Source organism: Hylobates moloch, unplaced genomic scaffold (genome assembly GCF_009828535.3).
Source record: "Hylobates moloch isolate HMO894 unplaced genomic scaffold, HMol_V3 SCAFFOLD_8, whole genome shotgun sequence".
NCBI lineage: Eukaryota > Metazoa > Chordata > Mammalia > Primates > Hylobatidae > Hylobates > Hylobates moloch.
In genome coordinates, this window is record NW_026652283.1 from 89,804,766 (window position 1) to 89,823,802 (window position 19,037).

At 41.6% G+C, this 19,037-nt stretch overlaps 2 protein-coding genes across 9 annotated transcripts in view; both read right to left on the bottom strand.

Moving 5' to 3' along the window:
* Positions 1-3,600, bottom strand: part of LOC131384052 (keratinocyte proline-rich protein-like) — a 67,463-nt gene extending 63,863 nt beyond the window's left edge. Inside the window, exons 1-2 of the mRNA XM_058442808.1 lie at positions 3,593-3,600; positions 3,020-3,090 (exon numbers count right to left, since the gene is read on the bottom strand). Of these exons, the coding sequence (XP_058298791.1) occupies positions 3,020-3,090; positions 3,593-3,600 (79 nt within the window). The remainder of the gene's footprint in view (positions 1-3,019; positions 3,091-3,592) is intronic.
* Positions 1-19,037, bottom strand: part of MOBP (myelin associated oligodendrocyte basic protein) — a 63,027-nt gene that overhangs the window by 9,497 nt on the left and 34,493 nt on the right. For 6 of the 8 annotated variants that reach the window (XM_058442736.1, XM_058442735.1, XM_058442734.1 and 3 more), the window contains 2 exons: positions 18,609-18,928; positions 6,924-7,147 (listed from right to left, as the gene is read on the bottom strand). In XM_058442736.1, coding sequence (XP_058298719.1) covers positions 18,643-18,928 — 286 coding nt within the window. In that variant the 3' untranslated portion in view covers positions 6,924-7,147; positions 18,609-18,642. Of the gene's footprint in view, positions 1-3,019; positions 3,091-6,923; positions 7,148-18,608; positions 18,929-19,037 lie in introns of all 8 variants that reach the window. The other 2 variants (XM_058442737.1, XM_058442739.1) reach the window with 2 other exon arrangements.

The following is a 19,037-nucleotide window of genomic DNA, read 5'->3' on the forward strand; positions in this document are numbered from 1 at the left end:
GAATGAGATATTTACTTTAATAATAATGACTTTTCTTACATTATAATTATCTTTTTTAAATGAATTACAAAAATAGGACATTTCTAGGCAAAGTCTGTTTATTGTAGCAGAGTAGAAAGTAAACCAAGTCCATACTCTGCCAAATCAATAGCATGGTGGCTTAAAAAGTAGATTAGAGGGGGATTTAAGGCCATGGTTTCAAGACTGTTTCCATACATTCCAGAAAACAACAGTTGTCCATATCAAATAATTGGGGGGAGAAATGAGGGACAACATCAAGGTGTAAAGCCATGGTTCTTGCTCTTATGAGGTTTACATTCTAGTGGTGGAGACAAGTAATAATCAAGTACCCAAATAAATATAAGAGTAAATGCAAATAGTGAATAGTGCTACGAACATGTGAATAAGCAACATTTTTTTTGTTTTACTGTATGAGCTCTATCTACATGCAAGCTTTATGCTAATTGCTTAATGTGTTTGTTATTAATTTGTCTTCACTTGTAAAATGAAGCTTAGAGACCTTCAGTCCCTTGTCCAAGGTCACACAAGTAATAACCTTCAAACAGGAATTCCACCCTTGGAGACAGAATGCACCTGGCTATAGGTCAGCACCCTTATCAGGGGTCATTGCTGGTGGCTTGACGGTGGGAAACTGCATAAGTCAGAGCAGAGCTGGTTTGGGAAAAATCAGAGTTAGCAGCCAGGGACAAGATCTGGAGAGAGAAAGCAGTGAAGAGGGTATAAAGTCCAGAGCAATAAAAATATAGAAAGGTTGTTAAGTAGCTCCACTACAAATCTATAAACCAAGATCTTCTGTAAATTTAAGTTGTAAAAAAAAAAAAACAGATATTGTGATCAGAGATGTATGCATTGAGGTGAAGAAAGAGATGGAAAATAGGAGTTAGAAGAAGAGAAAGAGGTGGCAGTACAGATTGTTTGGAGGGGCATGGAGAGGCTGCAGTAAATAGAAGGCTGTGGTCTCTTTCTGCCCCTAACTGCTCCTGCCCCACCCCCTACCTACTGAGGCAGTGAGCAAATCAGATAAGATCTCAAGTCTCAGAAAGAAGCTGCGGTTTAGGAAAATAATGCAGTTGTAGTTATGAATAAATATACTAGACAGCTAAAAGCACTTGACCTTTGAGTCAGAGGAGAAAACGCATAGAAAAGGAAATGAACTAGATGATTTGAAAATAAAGAGTCAACTGGCAGATTACCATGGTAAAAAGATGAAAAGTTAGGTTCGTCAGACAATGCCAAAATCCACGTTAACAAGAATTGGAAAAAAAAAAAAAAAAAAAAGATGCCATTTACAGTCTAAGCCAAATAATGAAGTATCAGCAAGGCATCAGCTGGAAGAAAAAAATTTTAAACTTGGAAAATGATTTTTTAACTGCTGCCAGCCAAAGCTCTAGTTGAAAATAAATGCAAAATCTGGCAGCTGGTAGTAGAGATCCTTAATGATCTCCATGAGCAGAAAACTAAGGCTTTGCTAAAGGATCTGACTCAGAAAGCTCATAAGCCCCAAGAGAAAGAACAGAAGCTGTCAGCTACAGGAGAAAGGGATGTTCACAAAGAATTCAAAAAATGCAGGGTGAATTTTAGTAAAAACAGATTATGTAAAAATCTGTTGAATCTCCATGAGAACAAAAACAGGGCAGGATACCAGGCTTTTTCTTCTGCCTGCATCAAGATTTCTTCCTGGAAAGAATCGAGATGCTGCCTTCCTAAGACAAAAATTACAGGTAGCAAACCCAAAGATGGATGTGCTTAAGAGATCAGAGAAATAAAATCAAATCCAGGAAGATCCACGAAATAACTTCCATCCATAAGAGGTCCTAGAAGCCAGCCTGGCTCCCATAGGATACCCCTGTGAGTGCTGAGGTGTTCTAATCCCCACTATGCCATCCATCTGTTCTTGTTAGGAAAGAGGTCTGCCTAGCAGTGAATTGGTTGTGAATGGACTTCCACCTTGGAAGAGAAGGATATATAAGTGTAAAGAAAAACTTTACCCTTTGATCTGCATGTAAACATGATTGAATTAATAAATAGAATGTCTATTGAGTCCCACTTTCTCTGAATGACAGACTGCCCAACTCTCCTTGATGGTGGATGCAATAGGATTATCTCCATTGCATCATTAATCAAGTAGAACTGCCTGGAGTTAGCATGGGCCACCACCTGAGCCAGAGAAGTATTTTCAGTGTATTTCAGAGACACTCTAAGATTGACCCTGGTATGGTTTCATTAATAGAGAATGGCCCAACAGCTCTTTCTTTCTGCATGAAGGGTAGATTTGGTTAATGCTGATGTAAATAACTTCCCATCTTTATCAGAAATACGCATCATTAACTCATCACAGGAAGGACTTCCACCACCATCAGTCACCTTCTCAAACATGGACCCAGATGTTCTTCCTCACCCTTACTTCCTGGTGATTTTAAACCTCCTAACTAAAGGACCAACATCCCTGCTGAAGGAACTTAGGAAACTTACACTCTCTTGATCCAAGAGAAAACTTTCTTTCTAGACCCCAGTAACTTGGCATTATTTACCTTTCCCTCTACAAAATCCTTGCACCTTTTGGGTTCTAGGGAGGAGCCCACCAGCCTCTCCAGATACCACTACTGGGTCCCACAGATCCCCAGCCTCAAGTTGTGAATTGACTCTTAAGAGAGTGCATATGCTTCAAAATCCAATATGAATGTTGGTAATTAGACTTAATACTTTTTTAGAACTGAGCTTTATTAAGAGATCTTTTTGAGCCAAATGATCGAATTATGATAGATAACTGATTTGCTATGAAGTAAGGCCACTACTTAAGCTGTAGCTTCCTGTTTTCTCCAGTCTCCTCAAATCTATTTTATGTTTACCAATGTCGTTTATATGTCATTGTAGCTTATGCAACAGAAATGGATTTTAGTGCCATGTAAAATATAATACTTTTACATAAATTTGTTTAAAACTAAAAATATAGGAATAATTATCAGGACTGTTTCCTCATCTGTGTTCTTTTGCTCACCTGTACTTTGGATAAACCCAGTCAGCTGATCAAAGTCAAAGCACTGAACTTGATGGTAGGTAAACTGTTGCCTAAGAGGAAATAAGTAGTCACTGAAATACCAGTCAATTAAACTCAAACCTATGATGTCAAATAGTACACTCTTTAATTCAGTAAACCATTTAGAAAACCACTAACATAATGATTCTATCAATATTTGTTGCATTCGTGAAAATGTAGTCAGACTCTTTTTGTTCCAGTGGAATCCTTTATCTGTATGAAGTCAGAAGTCAGCATAGACACTAAACACTACTTCTGTTGATGTGAAGGTATGGCCTGAAGTCCTGCTGGCTCCACCTTCCTCTTATCTTATACAGTGGGATCTCCAAGTACCCCAGGGTACTCTAAACCAATCTCTGTTTAGAAAATTCTAGGTTGCTGCATCATGGTAGTAAGGTAAAGGTCATGGTTTCAGTGGCCATGGGGGTCATGACAATCTCTCTCATTTCCCATTTACAAACACAAAGCATCCTGTGATGTAAGGTGAATGCATAGTTGATGCTCAATAAGAAGTTATTTTATCACTCCCCTTACCCAACCATTCTTGCAAGTGTATACCTCTACTACAATAGAAAGAGTGAGTATGCAAATTTTCTCTAAGTAACAACTGCACACCTGACCCTTGGGTCAGCAGTATCATCTTTGTCCACTAAGGACACTTCATTTTATTCAAGCAGAGATACTAAGTACCTGGTAATGGTGTTATTAGCTGGACAGAGACATGTGTGATGGAGTCAGGCAGGAAGCCCTCCCAGGGCCCTTCCAGCCCTGAGTTTCCACATTTTCTGGTGTAAGCACAGCAGCCTAGATGGACAGGGAGCAAATTACTATCTCAGAGTACAGGTCCATCTCCCTGTAATCTGTTGGAATTTTTACAGCTTCCCTTCATCAAAGTTTCCTCATGAATCTTTATTCACTGGGAAATTTAGACTCTGCCATTTCTTTCTCCAACTCTTATTCCTTCCACCTGAAACCATACGAGCCTCAAGTTTAGATCTGAGATTTAGATCTAAATATGAAGTTGTAGGCAAAAATGTAGTGGCAAAATGTTATCTTGAATTTTAAATAAATAAAACTATAAATTCATCTGGAGAAAGAATTATATAGGTCATTTCAAAGATGTGAGTTGAAATGATTTCTTTATAACTCTCTCTCCCATCCTCATGCCTCTGACCCCAACACCATCATCCACATTGTGAACAGGCTGCCTCATCTCCTACTTTACAGAGGAAATCAAAACCACAGGCAGAAACTGCCTCAAGGTCCTGCTACTAAGTCTGCAAATCCACCAGAATCTACATTCTCCTTTTCTCCTTCCCTCTTTTCCAGTGAAAAGGCACCCCTGCTCCGTGCCTGATCCTCTCACCTGAGCCTGATTTGGCCCCCTCAACCGTCCTATAAGGTCACCAACAGTTCCTTGTTGCTAAATACAATAGACACCTTTGACTTCTTAAAAATATCTGAACTTTTGAAAAAATATTCCTATAAAAAACAACAAACAAACATTCATTCCATCAACAAGTGTTTATTGAGTTCTTACTAGTGTTAGGAATGTGGGGGGAGGGGGGAACCGTAGCAAGTAAACAGGTGTTGGCAATCATGGAGTTTACATTAGGAGGGGAAAAGAGCCAAGCATTAAAGTAAATAAATGAATAGAATAGTTCCAGAGGGTGACAAGTGCTATAAAGACAACCAAACTTAGAGTGATCAAATAGAGTAACTATGGAAACAGCACCGAGTTTTCAAGGGAAGCACCTCTGAGATGATATCTGAGCAGAAGGCACCTGGCCAAGATCTTGGACCAGAGTATCACATGTGGGATGAACAGCAAGAACAGAGTTCCAAGATGGGCACAAGCACTGAGAATATATCACAACATACCGTTTATATGCACAAAAAGAAAGAATGGAAAGTAGGCAAGAAAGTGTAGTCTTGCTGGGTAGGGAAAGAGCTTCTGAATCAAAAGCAGAGTGAACCAAGTCTGGAAGAACAATGAACCTTGTCCCCTGTGGGCTAGGGCATGGCCTCTCCTCCCTTTCACTGGCCTCCTAAGTAGAAAAGCGCTGGAGAGGTTGGGGAGGAGTGTGCAGAAGGATTCATTGCTTGCATATTTTCACTCTTCAATCCCGACTTTGGGAGCCAATAAACCATGTAGCTAAGTTTGGGCCCAAAACAAGCCAGGAAGACTCCTAGAGTAACCCCAGCTGGAATTTGAATAGAGATGGATTCACTCCAACCCCTCTTCTCCCACCGCCCCAACTCTGAGCTGAATAGGGAAGGCAGTCCAAAAGGCGATCCTGCAAGGCCGTTGCTGAGGATATAGTGCAGCCCTAAGTCAAGGCCAGGCCCCTGAAGGGGGTGTGTCAGCGTACAGTCGTCTCATGATCAGCCTCAGTGGTCAGGCTCCTCAGGGACTTGGAGAAGTCCCCAGTATTTGTGTGTGGGAGAGAAAATGAGAGCCCAAAGACATTCTCTGAAAGCTGTTTCCCAACACACACACACACACACACACACACCAGTCCACAGGAGCACAAGGTGATCTAAGGATCCTCCACTTGACCCAGGGGAAAACTCCCTCCCCGCAGCATGTGTTTGTCTGTAGGGGATGTGGTAGATTCTGGTGGAGTGAGGATCGGGGTTAGTTCCTATGGCCCTGACCAAGAGGCCATACTAAAGATCAAAGTGCTCCACAAGAGTTTTGGGCTATAGATAGTGGGAGAAAAAGAGAGAGAAGGGATGGGAAGTCAGTGCCCAACCCTGTCCCATTATAATTGGGTTCAAACCCCCTCACATCAGGAAATGGCCTCCTACACAGAGAGAGAAATCTTGGACTGCTTAACCTCCTATAAGTCACCCCTTTCCACACTTAACTCTCTTCTCCCCCAAGGCAAAACTCCTCTCCTATTTTTCCTGATCTCACTCTACGATCAAATGAAAATGTGGAGAGGCCAGCCAGGGAAAGCACTGGGGGGACCAGGCCTCAGACTTTCCCAGGAATTAGGGGGTTAGATGTGGAAATAGGAACTCTGAGCACCACTTCTGGTGGAGAAGTGCCATAAGGCCATGAGCCTGTGTCCCGAGGTGGGGTAGGGTCGGGGGGAAGCAGCCCTGCATCTAGGATCACTTGGGAGAGGAGCTGGGGATAGGGCATTGTGGTTGAAGCCAGGCAACATTCCCAAGGTCATACAATTTGAAAGCAGTCAATTCTAGAGTTGGGATAGTTCAGATGGGCTGAGCAAGGCTCAAAGGCAGTGCCTTAGAGGACTTGCTCTCACCCCAGCTGGGCTAGGAGGAGATGTTCAAAAAGCCTCATGTAAGGTCGGAGACAAGGGCCTGAGGAGTGGGAGAGAGCAGCTTTTCAGGCCTTTTCTCTCTGCTTCTGACACAATTCATTGGCTACATCTGACACATGGATTTCGACAACTCCTACAGTCTCTAGGGATTTCTTTGCATCTCTGGATCATATGGCAGCCTAATATCTTACTCAGAAAATAAGTTGGATCTTCCCCAGAGCCAATTATAGCTCTGACTATGGGCTGGCAGGGAACTAATTAAGGAAACCAAATGGCACAGAGAAAGAGATAAATCCAGCTAGAGATTAATTACAAAGGAGAAAGTCAAAAATTAAAAGTTGAGCTCAGCAACAGGATGCCAGGGATAGAAGGGAATATTTGGAGGACAACATGTGGGTTGGCACTTGAGCCACCTGACCCTGAGCCATGAAAGACCCTGGAGGCCTGTGCATATCCTGGAGAAGAAAGGACTGCAGGTGAAACAAAAAGAACTGTGCATTAAGCTCTAGAGCCTGCGGGTGCTGCTGGAACCCCCTAACTGGAGTACAACACACAGAGATAGCCCTGCTCACCTCCAGGCAGGCTGCCCTGAGGCCCCCATGCCATGGGGACCATGAGCATCAGCAGTTGCCGCATCAGCAGGTGTTTGCCCCTGCATAATATTTGAAGCCAGATAACTTCATCCAGGGGTAGATGGGTTGTGAAGCAATGAGTCCAGGAGCCGAGGCCGTTCATTCACTTTAAACTCCTCCTTGGTCACTTCTTCTTTGGGGTCGGCCTGATCTTCCTTTTCAATCTGGTTTACAAAGAGAAAAAGAAAAACACATGACATAGGTAGGTGATGTATAGTCTCTCTCTTTCTCTGTGCTCAGTTAATATAATTGTGGATTTTGAGATTACCTTTGAGGTTATTCTGCAAAATCCCTCTCTTTAATTTCTTAATTCTGGTAGTCTCTGGCCAAAAATAATATGATAATATTTTTTTCTTGGCCCGAGCCTAGGAAAGACATTCTTTAAGAGTTCTATTTTATGTATGATAATTATTGCTTTTCTGGTTAATCATTGTAGATAATTTTGAAACATAGAAAAACACAAAGGAAATTAAAGTACACCCACTCCTGGAAAAAAATTTTACTACTTATAAACGTAAAGATGTGAACGTACATACATATACACATAGAGTATATGCACTTATAAAATTGTGAACATACTGACATGTTTCCACTTTGATGGGGGAACAAATCGTGTTCAAGAAGGAGATAAACAACATCCAATAAAGACATTAAACATTGTAAGTATGTGGCCCAGACAAGCATTGCCTGCAAGCTCACCCAACTGAAATGTTGTGTGATATCAGCTTTAATTTATTTAGACAGCAGAACTCTATGTGACTGCCTTTGAAATGAGGCTATGTCAAATAGTTTCAGTACATCATCAAAGTTCTTAGTTTAAAAAACAAATACACAAAAACCAAAATGCATGCGTTAGGAATGTCACATAATTTTATTCTAGAGACAAAACTTATGAGGATCACAGCTTTTGTGTAATTTGGAAAGTTTTTAATATTAGAAATAAAATTTATATTCAGATATTAGCAATACCATTTTTAAAATCCCAAATGATATATCAAGCTAGCAAAGCTGATACCCTTCAAACTGGATTGAGGATACCAGAAAAAAATAAATGCAGAAATATGTTATTAAAACTTGTACAGTGAATTGTAGCCTGGAAGGTTGGAACACATCCCTTGAAATTTGAGGAAGGAATCTCTTTACACTTTCTGGATTGCCTGTATGACCTCCAGACATGTGGCAGCCTGCATGTTTTCGAACTCCCCATGGATACTGCTGAATATAAAACCCAGGTGCTGAGACTAGCACGGAAGCCCACAGATCCCAGGCATCACCCTCAGCAAGTATCTCTGCAATCAGCGACTGTGGCATCCTAGGTAATATGAGCATTTAATTATCTAATTGGCACTTTACTAGCAATAGCAGCCACATTGATGGTAATGGGGGTGACCAGTTTATATAGCAACAGCCCCTGAACTCCCAATCAACCAGGGAAGGCAATTGAGTTGGAGATAATATGCTAGTAGGTAGGGTTAAATGACACAATGTATCCATTAAATAATTGTTCCAATAATATCGACTTACCTAGTACTATAATATGATGAACTAATGAAATAGATAATATCCTCATTTTACAGATGGGAAAAATGTGACTTAGAATAAGTAATTCAGACACAGGAAATCCACAGGCAGCAGAGCTCAGACTCAAACCTTTTCAATTCATGCCTTTTTTTTCCATTTTAATTTCCAATTGTTGGAACGATGCCAGAGCCCTTGCCCTTCTCACTGTGCCAGACTGACTGCAAGTGTATTTATAGGGCTCATTCCATCAATAACATCACCCAGGCCCTGAGTGAGGCCCTGGGGGGATGAGTGTAAGATTCTCTGATCCTGACTTATGCATACTCCATCCAGCAAGGAAGATGGACAAGTAAGTGAACTGATCAGCAAAGATGTCCAAATTATAGCAGTGGAAGTATCAAGGGAGCTCACAGAAAGGAGCTCCATCTGCTCAGCAAGAAGTGTGAAGGCTCTTAAGTCAGAGGGCTATGCCAGGACCCCTTATCACTGCCAATAATGATGACTCTTTAGACTCTGCTTCTACAAAATACCCCACATCATTCACCCTGACAAACCCAAAACAGGAAAATAACAGGTCACTAGTACAGAAAAGTCATGCCCTATATAAAATTCTCTAGTCATCGTATTGTAGCACAGCTTTGAAAGGTTAAATTATAAAGACTGCCCACATAGCTGAATAGAGGAAACAGATAATTCAGGGCCATGTAGGGTTTGAGAAGAAAGTGTCATAAGTCTTTGGCCCACACATGGACAACTACCACATGACTGTTCTTCAAGATGTTAACTCCCTCCAAGACCGAGATTGTCCCCCAGTGTGAACTGAAATTGAATCCACCTTGTAAATCCAATCCCTAGAGCTTTGGTAACCATCTCTCATAACCATTAAGATGACATCAGGCAATTTTGAACAATTACCACTATAGTAATTCCAATAGTATTTAGGACCTCTGTGATTCTTTACATCCAAAGAATGCTCGTGCCCATTTTCTATTTTGATGATACAGTACAACAGTCAATAGGCCATGAGGAAAGTTGAGCCATATCTTGAAATGAGGATATAAAGAAAGCACAGGAATAAACTAACAACCCAACCTAAGCACCCTGTGTTATTAGGCTTGGGCCTTCAGGCTGTAATCCTTTGCAATAAGCCAGAGAGCCAATTTGGCAAGAATTTAATCTTGTTAAAATATTTCTCTAAAAATTAAATGTTTTAAACAAAATAGCAGTTCGAAACATATACAAAAAATAGGCATACAGATTGAAAAGAAAAATATCAAACTGTCTCTATTCAAAGACAACATAAGTTGCAATATAGAAAACCCTAGAATCTACCACAAAAAATCTAGAATAGGTAAGTTTAGCAAAATCACAGGATCCATGATCAACATACAAAATTCACTTATATTTTTATATACTAGCAATGAACAATTAGAAATCAAAATTGAAACAGAATGCTATTTTTGATATCACCAAAAAGCATAAAATCTTAGGTACAAACCAAACAAAATATGTGCAAGATCTATGTACTAGAAACTACAAAACAAAAAAAGACCTAAATAAATAGAGAGATATACCATGTTCATGAATTATCAGACTCAGTATTGTTATAGTTCTCCCCAAATTGAGCTACAAGCTCAACACAATTCCTTTCAAAATCCTACCATAATATATTGTAGAACCTGATACAATGAAAATTTATATGGAAAAGTAAAAAAGCTAGGAAATTTTTTACCAGAACAATTTTTTTAAATGAAGAATGATGTTGGAGAATTCACACTAACTGATTTCAATACTTACTACTAAGCTACAGTAATAAAGTATGGCTTTGGTGAAAGGAAAGATATATAAATTAATAGAAAAAATAGAAAGTCTAGAAATAAACCCATAAATATATGATCAACTGATTTGTGGCCAAATTGCAAAGGTAATTCAGTGGAGAAACTTTTCAACAAATGATGTTGAAATAATTACAAAAAAATTGAGCCATATGCAAACCATATACGAAAAAATTGAACCTCAATTCATACTTCACACCATTACAAAAAAATAACTTAAAATGGATAATACTGTAAAAGTAAAACCTAGAATTTAAAATTTCTACAAGAAAATATCTTTGTGACCTTGAATTAGAAAAAGATTTCTTAAATACAACACAAAAAGTATGACCCTGCTGGGGGTCCCTGGGGAACAGTGTAGACCTGTACATCAGTATCTCATCTGTATCTCATCAGAGAGGTGAAGAAACTGGGGTATCAAAAATAAAAAATAATAATTTTTTATTTTTAAAGACCAGTGTGATAGTAAAATTTGATAAATTTGACTTTGTCAAAACTTTGGCTCTTCACAAAACACTGTTAATAAAATAAAAAGGCAAGTCACAGACTTGGAGAAAATGCTTGCAAAACATATTGTTTATAAATGTCTTGTATCGGCCGGGCGCGGTGGCTCACGCTTGTAATCCCAGCACTTTGGGAAGCCGAGGCGGGCGGATCACGAGGTCAGGAGATCAAGACCATCCTGGCTAACACAGTGAAACCCCGTCTCTATTAAAAATACAAAAAAAATTAGCCGGGCGTGGTGGCGGGCGCCTGTAGTCCCAGCTACTCGGAGAGGCTGAGGCAGGAGAATGGCGTGAACCCGGGAGGCGGAGCTTGCAGTGAGCCGAGATGGTGCCACTGCACTCCAGCCTGGGCGACAGAGCGAGACTCCGTCTCAAAAAAAAAAAATAAAAATAAAAATAAATGTCTTGTATCTAGAATATTTTTAAACCCCTCAAAATACAATAATAAAACAATCCGATTTTTATATGTAGAAGATTTAAGCAAAGATTTCGCCAAATAAGTGTCTTTGGTGGATTATCTTTATACTCATTAAAAGATGCTCAACTTCACTAGTCATTACGAAAATGCAAAATTAAAACTACAATGAATACCTTTACGTACCTATCAGAATGAATAAAATTTTTAAAGCTGGCAGTACCAAGTGCTAACAATAAGCCCAGGTTACTGGTAGGAATGCAAAATGTTACAACTTCTTTGGAAAATAATTTAGCTGTTTCTTAGAAGTTTAAACAAATATCTACCATATTACCCAGCATTACCAGTCCCAGTTATTTACCCAATAGAAAGGAAAACTTATGTTCACATAATGTTCACAGCTTTATTCATAATCACCAAAACTGGAAACAAACGTCTTTCAACTGGCAAGTAGCAAACTGTGGTATGTGAATCCATATACACACACACACACACATACACACACTCACACACACATGTGCACGTATGTATATACATATATGCACATACATATAAACATACACATATAGAGAGAGAGACTATATGGATGCATATGTATATATACTATATACATATATACTGTATATGGATGCCTATATATATAGTTGTGTTCATCCAAGGCTGGGGTTTCCCCAGGGGTATAAGACAGATATTCAGAAGGCAAGGGATTCTAGGGTATTTCTGAAAGAGATTAAAATGTTGGGGCCCAGCGCGGTGGCTTACACCTGTAATCCCAGCACTTTGAAAGTCCAAGGTGGACAGATCATGAGGTCAGGAGTTCAAGACCAGCCTGACCAACATAGTGAAACCCTTCTCTACTAAAAACACAAAAATTAGCCAGGCGTGGTGGCACATGCCTGTAATCACAGCTACTCAGGAGGCTGAGGCAGGAGAATCACTTGAACCCAGAAGGCAGAGGTTGCAGTGAGCCGAGATCACGCCATTGCATTCCAGCCTGGGCAACAGAGTGAGACTCTGCCTCAAAAAAAAAAAAAAAAAAAAAAATGCAACAACATGGTTCAAAAGCACTATGTTAAGTAAAAGAAGCCAGACTCAAAAGGCTATAATAATACGTAATTCCACTTATATGGAATCTTAGAAAAGGCAAAACTATAGGGACAGAAGATAGGTCAGTGGTTACTATGGGCTGGGGAGTTGACTGCATAGGTGAAATATAAGGAAATTTTGAAGGGTAATGAAAATATTCTATATCTTACTTGTGGCAGTAGTCATAGGACTATGTGCATAGAAATGTATGCCAAAAGAGTTTAATTTTACCACATGTAAATTATACTTCAGTAAGCCTGATACATGTGAAGTATGTGTGTGGGCATATAAACTACATGTGCATACATGACATTTTTGAGGTACATGCTTCCTTTTTTGTCTGAATGCATGCAATTGAACTATAACTGCCCAAAGGAAAATGCTTAGTGATAGGATAAACACAATTCTGCTTATACTGAGCTACTATTGTCCTGCTGTGTGCTTTTCTCCAGTGATGCTTAGCTGTCCAAAAACAAACATGGTGAAGCCAGTTAGTTGGGTTCATCAAAGGCTGGGGTTTTCCCAGGGGTGTAAGACAAATATTCAGAAGGCAGGGGATTCTAGGGTATTTGTGAAAGACATTAAAATGTGGGGATATCATTTCTAATTTGGAAAGCGAGGAAAGTGGAGTCTGATAGATGGAGATAAAAATGGAGGAGTCAGAGCACTGGAGGCACATGGTAAAGTTTAAGAACAGTTGCTGTGAGGGCATTTGGCAAACAAGTTGGAAGAGAAGCAGAGTGTGGATGTGGAGTTGTGTGATTCCACTGATAATTTCAGAGGTGGCAGTCTGTTTCCTTCATTGGAGAAGGAGCTCCTTAAGAACAAATTATTTATATACAGCTCTGTTGAGCTGAGCTCAGTCAGCCCTAACTACTGCCTAGAAGCCTGGTCTCTAACATTCCAGGTGTACCCTAACCTTCTCAAACTTCTAGCTCGCTCATTCTCGGGCATGACCTGCCTCTATCTTAATGCCTATTAATAGGTCTCTCTCTACTTTGCACAATCTCACAGCTTTTCTTGTTCCCATCAAAGGCCATATGTGCTATGGAGGAGCCTTATTTTATCAACTACCTCTATTCCCTCTACTTTGTTTCTAGCTTGATCTCAATCCTGCACCCCTTCCCATCAGAAAGTCAAATTGGCCAGCATTTATATGCAGGGGAAAATTGGAAGTTACAATGTGCTTAGGGTTCCAACTTGGGGGATTAGTTGGACAGCTGTGTTATTTGCTGAGATAGCAAACAAAAAGAAGAACAAGCTTTGTAGGAAAGAAATCAAGTGTAGACAGATTACGTTTTCCAACATCAAATTGATCTGCTGAGTGAATAAGCTCATACATTAATGTCAATGATGAATTAAGGTTTACAAGTCATCAGCATGCGAGTCATAATTGAAACCACAAGAGAAGGCAAAATCATATAAGCAGAGAGCTCAGTATGGAACCCTAGGGGACCTCAAGGTTGAGCAATTGGCAGAAAAGGAAGCACTCACAAGAAGATGGAGAAGGAAAGTTCCTGCAGAGAAAAGGAAGAAGAGTCACAGAAACCAAGAGAACAGAGAATTTAAAGACTAAATGAGAGAACAGCCCAACAAATCCAACAGAAAGCACCATTGATAAACAGATTGGATTCAGCATTCATTAGGAAAAGCAGCATGAAGGCCACAGGTAACCATTAGAGCAAACACTACTGGTGCCTTGCCCATAACCCCTTGCCCTTACCACTCTTGTGCTCAGCCCCACTTCCAGGTGCCAGCGCTTGCCTTTCTTTTCCTGAGGGCTTTTATCTTGCTGCTGCAGCCCACTTTGCCATCTCCTTAACAAGCTAGATGTGTCAAAGAATGAATGCCCCCATCCTTGAAGCAGCATTGGCTGACTAATGACTGACGAGAACTGGTGTATAAATATCCCAGTTCCTCCACCCCTCCGGTGAGATAACTGACACACATGTCTACACTGTTCGCCAGAGGTCCTCGGCAGGACTAAGCTCCAGGAACCCACAGTGAGAATTGGTTAGATAATGCTTTTTTTTAATTGGCTCTTTCCCTTCCTTGTCTTGCTTCCCACATTCCTCCAGTGTCCCCTTCACCTCCCAAATAAACTTCTTGCCCCTGCATTGTTACTTCTGGAGGAATCTGCACAAGAGGAATTCCAGGGGCAGGGGGCGCTAAGGGAAGAAATTAGAACACAATGAATTGAAGAGCAAATGGGATGTGAGGAAGTAAAGATGACGAGTTTACACTATTCTTTTAAAAATTTGTCTAAGGTAGAGAGAAAAGAGGATAGGGCCAGACATGAACACACGGTCAATATGAGAGAGCAAAACATGTCGAAATGCTAATGAGAAAGAGACAAGATACAAAGGCTGAAGTGGTTAGGGGGGTTGCTAAGTTGTACAGCAAGACCCCAAAGGAGATAAGAGGTTGGAAGATCACAGGGAGCGGTGGGATACTGGCCTCATCAGTGAATGAATGCTTCATCCTCTGAGGCTGAGGGGAAGGATTTAAAGACAGATGCATATTCTGATGAACGTGTGGGGGCTGGTGGAGCCAGGGCAGTCTGGGGAGTGGCTGGGGTTCATCCATTTGTGGTGGCACCAACCCACCAGGCTATAAAGCTTTTCCCAAACTGTGCTCAGCAGCTCTATGCACACATGACCATCCTCAGCAGCTGGAAAACCAATGCAGGCAGGTTGTGAGCTTGATCTAGAATCAGGGATTTATAAAACGAGTGTTGAGGCAGGGCGCGGTGGCTCACGCTTTTAATCTCAGCACTTTGGGAGGCCGAGGTGGGCGGATCACGAGGTCAGGAGATCGAGACCACGGTGAAACTCCGTCTCTACTAAAAACACAAAAAATTAGCCGGGCATGGTGGCGGGCGCCTGTAGTCCCAGCTACTCAGAGAGGCTGAGGCAGGAGAATGGCATGAACCTGGGAGGCGGAGCTTGCAGTGAGCCAAGATTGCGCCACCGCACTCCAGCCTGGACGACAGAACGAGACTCCGTCTCAAAAAAACAAACAAAAAAAAAAACGAGTGTTGAAGGAGAATGAGAGACAACTGGGTTAAGGCTATCAGAGAAGGCATAGTTAACCATGTGGTCTGGACCAGGTAAGGACCTGTGACCAGGCAGAGGCGTCACACTCCAAAACAACACACAGCTCCCAGGACTGGAAGCCTCTCTGGCTAACCTAGGCCTCTGCAAAAGCATCTGTTCTGCATAGCATTGTGCTATAGGGACCGCCAGGATGTATAAAGGCCTGCTCCCAGATAGGAAAGAGTATATGCCACAGATAGGGCAAAATTCAAGAGTTCAGTCACCCAAACTAATAAAAGCAATAATGCAACCTGAGACACAGGCAGAACAAGAGCCTGAACAGAAAGCAAAGAGCTCAGGCCTTTTCTCTAGCTCTGCTGTTACCTGGAAAATCATAGTCTTCCAGGCTGCTTGTGTGCAGGGCTCAATTTAATAATATAAAACATGCTGTGCAGAAAAGAATGAGTCAAAGGCACACACAGCCCTTCCCAATACATGTGACTGATTGACTCCAAATGAACCACCCACAGCCATGGTGGTTTTCAAAGAACCACAGATCCCCAGCTCCCAAAAGCAGAACACTGAAACCAAAAGAGGCCCAGGACATACCTTTTAAACCCAAAGGCAAGGACAACCTTGTGAAATCCTAAAATCTTAGAACTGAGAGGACAGAATAAACTAAGAGGGAGATGCCATGGTTTCCTCCTATCAAATATTAAGAATGCTACCATGTTTAATCAGGATGCTGGAAATCGTACAAGAGGTTCCTAAGATTAAATCATTCTCTGGTTTTTGAGAAGACCTATCCAAGGGAGTTATTAAGAATCCAATGGCCAGGCGCGGTGGCTCACACTTGTAATCCCAGCACTTTGGGAGGCCGAGGCAGGCGGATCATGAGGTCAGGAGATCGAGACCATGGCGAAACCCCGTCTCTACTAAAAAATACAAAAAATTAGCCAGGTGTGGTGGCGGGCGCCTGTAGTCCCAGCTACTCAGAGAGGCTGAGGCAGGAGAATGGTGTGAACCCAGGAGGCGGAGCTTGCAGTGAGCCAAGATTGCGCCACTGCACTCCAGCCTGGGTGACAGAGCGAGACTCCGTCTCAAAAAAAAAAAAAAAAAAAAAAAAAAGAATCCAGTTAGACCTTGAAAAAAGAATCCAGTTAGGCCTTTGCCAAAATTATTTAACCTCTAAAAGCAATACCTCAGAAATAGCACTGTTTCAGAAAGCAAGTTGGCTTCAGAGAATCTTTTCTACCCTTTCTTCATGTGCAAGTTAGTAGCTCTGCTTAAGAGCAAATATTTCCCATCACATCAACCTGCCTCCCACTCCTGTGATTCAAAATAGTCAATCAGTATCAATAAAAGGAATAGACAATATGATGAAGAAGTGGCTCCAATATATTACCTGAAGACCTTTGGGAATCTAAGAAGGAAAAATGGAGTATCTCAAGTAGGACTCAGCGCATAAGTGAAGTCATGGGACATTATGAATGAAGCCTTTCAGATCCTCTGTTCCCAGGTAAGGGACAATGGCTGAGAAGGTAATAACAGCCTGTGGAGGCACCTTCTCTGATACCCACTGAGATTAGTTAACTGAGGGAGTCAAAGCACGCCAACACTAGGGTATCTCCTGAACTTAGGTGAATACACTGAGCAAGGTTAGGCCCAGACAAATCTGCGGGTATGGTGAAGTTTGCTTTCATTGTCTTCTAACTCCTTTCCATGTCCTGATTGAACTCCAGCCACCCAAAGTCACCACTATAGGCGACATACCTTTTATACAATTAATTTCCTCTGTTTCATACATTTTCTAACTACTTCCATATATCAATACTTACCTATCCTACGACCCTTCTATTCAGGCTCCTTAAGAGGGTCTCAGTTAATGACTAAGTAACCTGTCATACAACTTGCTATTAAAGTTTTAGTGACTGGTTACTTCCTTCACAAATTAAACTTGCCTAATCTTGTGCCTTTTTAATGCTTTCACTTTTGGTACCATAAATTTGTCACTCTCCACATTTCTTTACCTCACATCACAAATAATCTGGATTATTCATTTACGGATTGTTTAGGTCAGCATTGCTCATTGTGTAGTCTGTGTACTGTCTACGTAACTGTACCTTGCAGGGGTGAATGCTTACTAAAAAGGCACATACCCAGGCCTTAGTGGTGACTGCAAAACCACATTTTCTAGGGGCATCTTTAACATTCTCCCCCATTGACTCTTCTTCCTACTAAATCAGTAAACATCATGTGATACCTACACATAGTAGATGCTACACAAGTGCTGGGTATCAGAGTAGATACGAGAATCTCAAATACACTTAACACCCGCTACTAACTTATAAACAGATTCAGTTCCAAATAGTAAAAGGTCTAAAAAGTTGGCATGCTGATATACCTTCAGAACTGTAAAATAAATAAATAAATAAATAAATAAATAAATAAATAAATAAAAATTTAAAAATCGGCCAGCCATGTGTGTATTGGGGCAAGAATATAGGGGAAATCTCTGTACCTTCCCCTTAATTTTGCTGTGAACCTAAAACTGCTCAAAAAAAACAAACAAACAAAAAAAAAAACCTAGCCTACAGAGCCAATAACTCCCTGCTTATGGTTCTCATGGTCCCATGTACATGCATATTATCAAAACAATAGAGCACTGATCCCTACACGATGACACCTATTCTCTTATTTGGTCCTGGTGAATCTCAAACAACACGGCTTCCTCACTGCCATATTCCCTTCCCCCAGCACATCAAATAGAACTTTACAGGTATGCAATAGGATTTGTTGAGTAAGTGAATGAGTGAATGAATGAATGGTATTGCCACTGAGATTGACATCAGATGAAGTGTGTTGGGAGGATGGATGGGTCCAATGGATTACCCTCTCCTTTTACTTATACAGATATTGATTAGAGTCACCGTTCGTTATCTCCCTGAGGCACAGGCATTGAGGAACTCATTTATTCAATCTGTTACCGTGGTCAATAATCTCAATTGATAGATTAACAACTTCCAGTCCTATTAGACAACGGAAGCAATGGCCACAGCCACCTGAAGTATGCACCAATAGCACCTAGGAGGAAACCAGAAGCCACACTAGGTATTTCAAACAGAGGGGATTTAATGCAGGGAGCTGATTACACAGGTTGGGTAATAAGGCTGAAGAGGGCCATGGAGACAGCCCGGTGTTAGTAAACACAGGAAGCAGCTACTAACCTTAGGGCTGGGGAACAAAAGGGAAGAGATGGTGTTACCAGAACCTAGAAGCTTTGACGGGGGACCCCCCACGGCTGGCGCCTGGCCCTCTGAGGGGGCTGCTGCGCGGCTGTTGCTTGGACTTCTGAGGGGGACGCTGCTTGGCTGGCGGTGGTCGGACCTCTGGGCGGGGACGTGGCTGACGCTCAGACCTCGGAGGGGACCGTGGCTGACGCTCAGACCTCGGAGGGGACCGTGGCTTGGCTGGCGCTTTGACCACCGCGGGGGGCGCAGCTGGCTGTTGCTTGGGCCTCTGAGGGGACTTGGCACGGCGGCTGGTTCTGAGAGGGCCAAAAGAAGCTGGAGGCGGGAGCCAGGGCTCTCCTCTGCTGCTTAAGCGACGCTGGCAGGAGCTGGAAACAGGTAGGAAGGCCCTGCTCCCCCACCCAC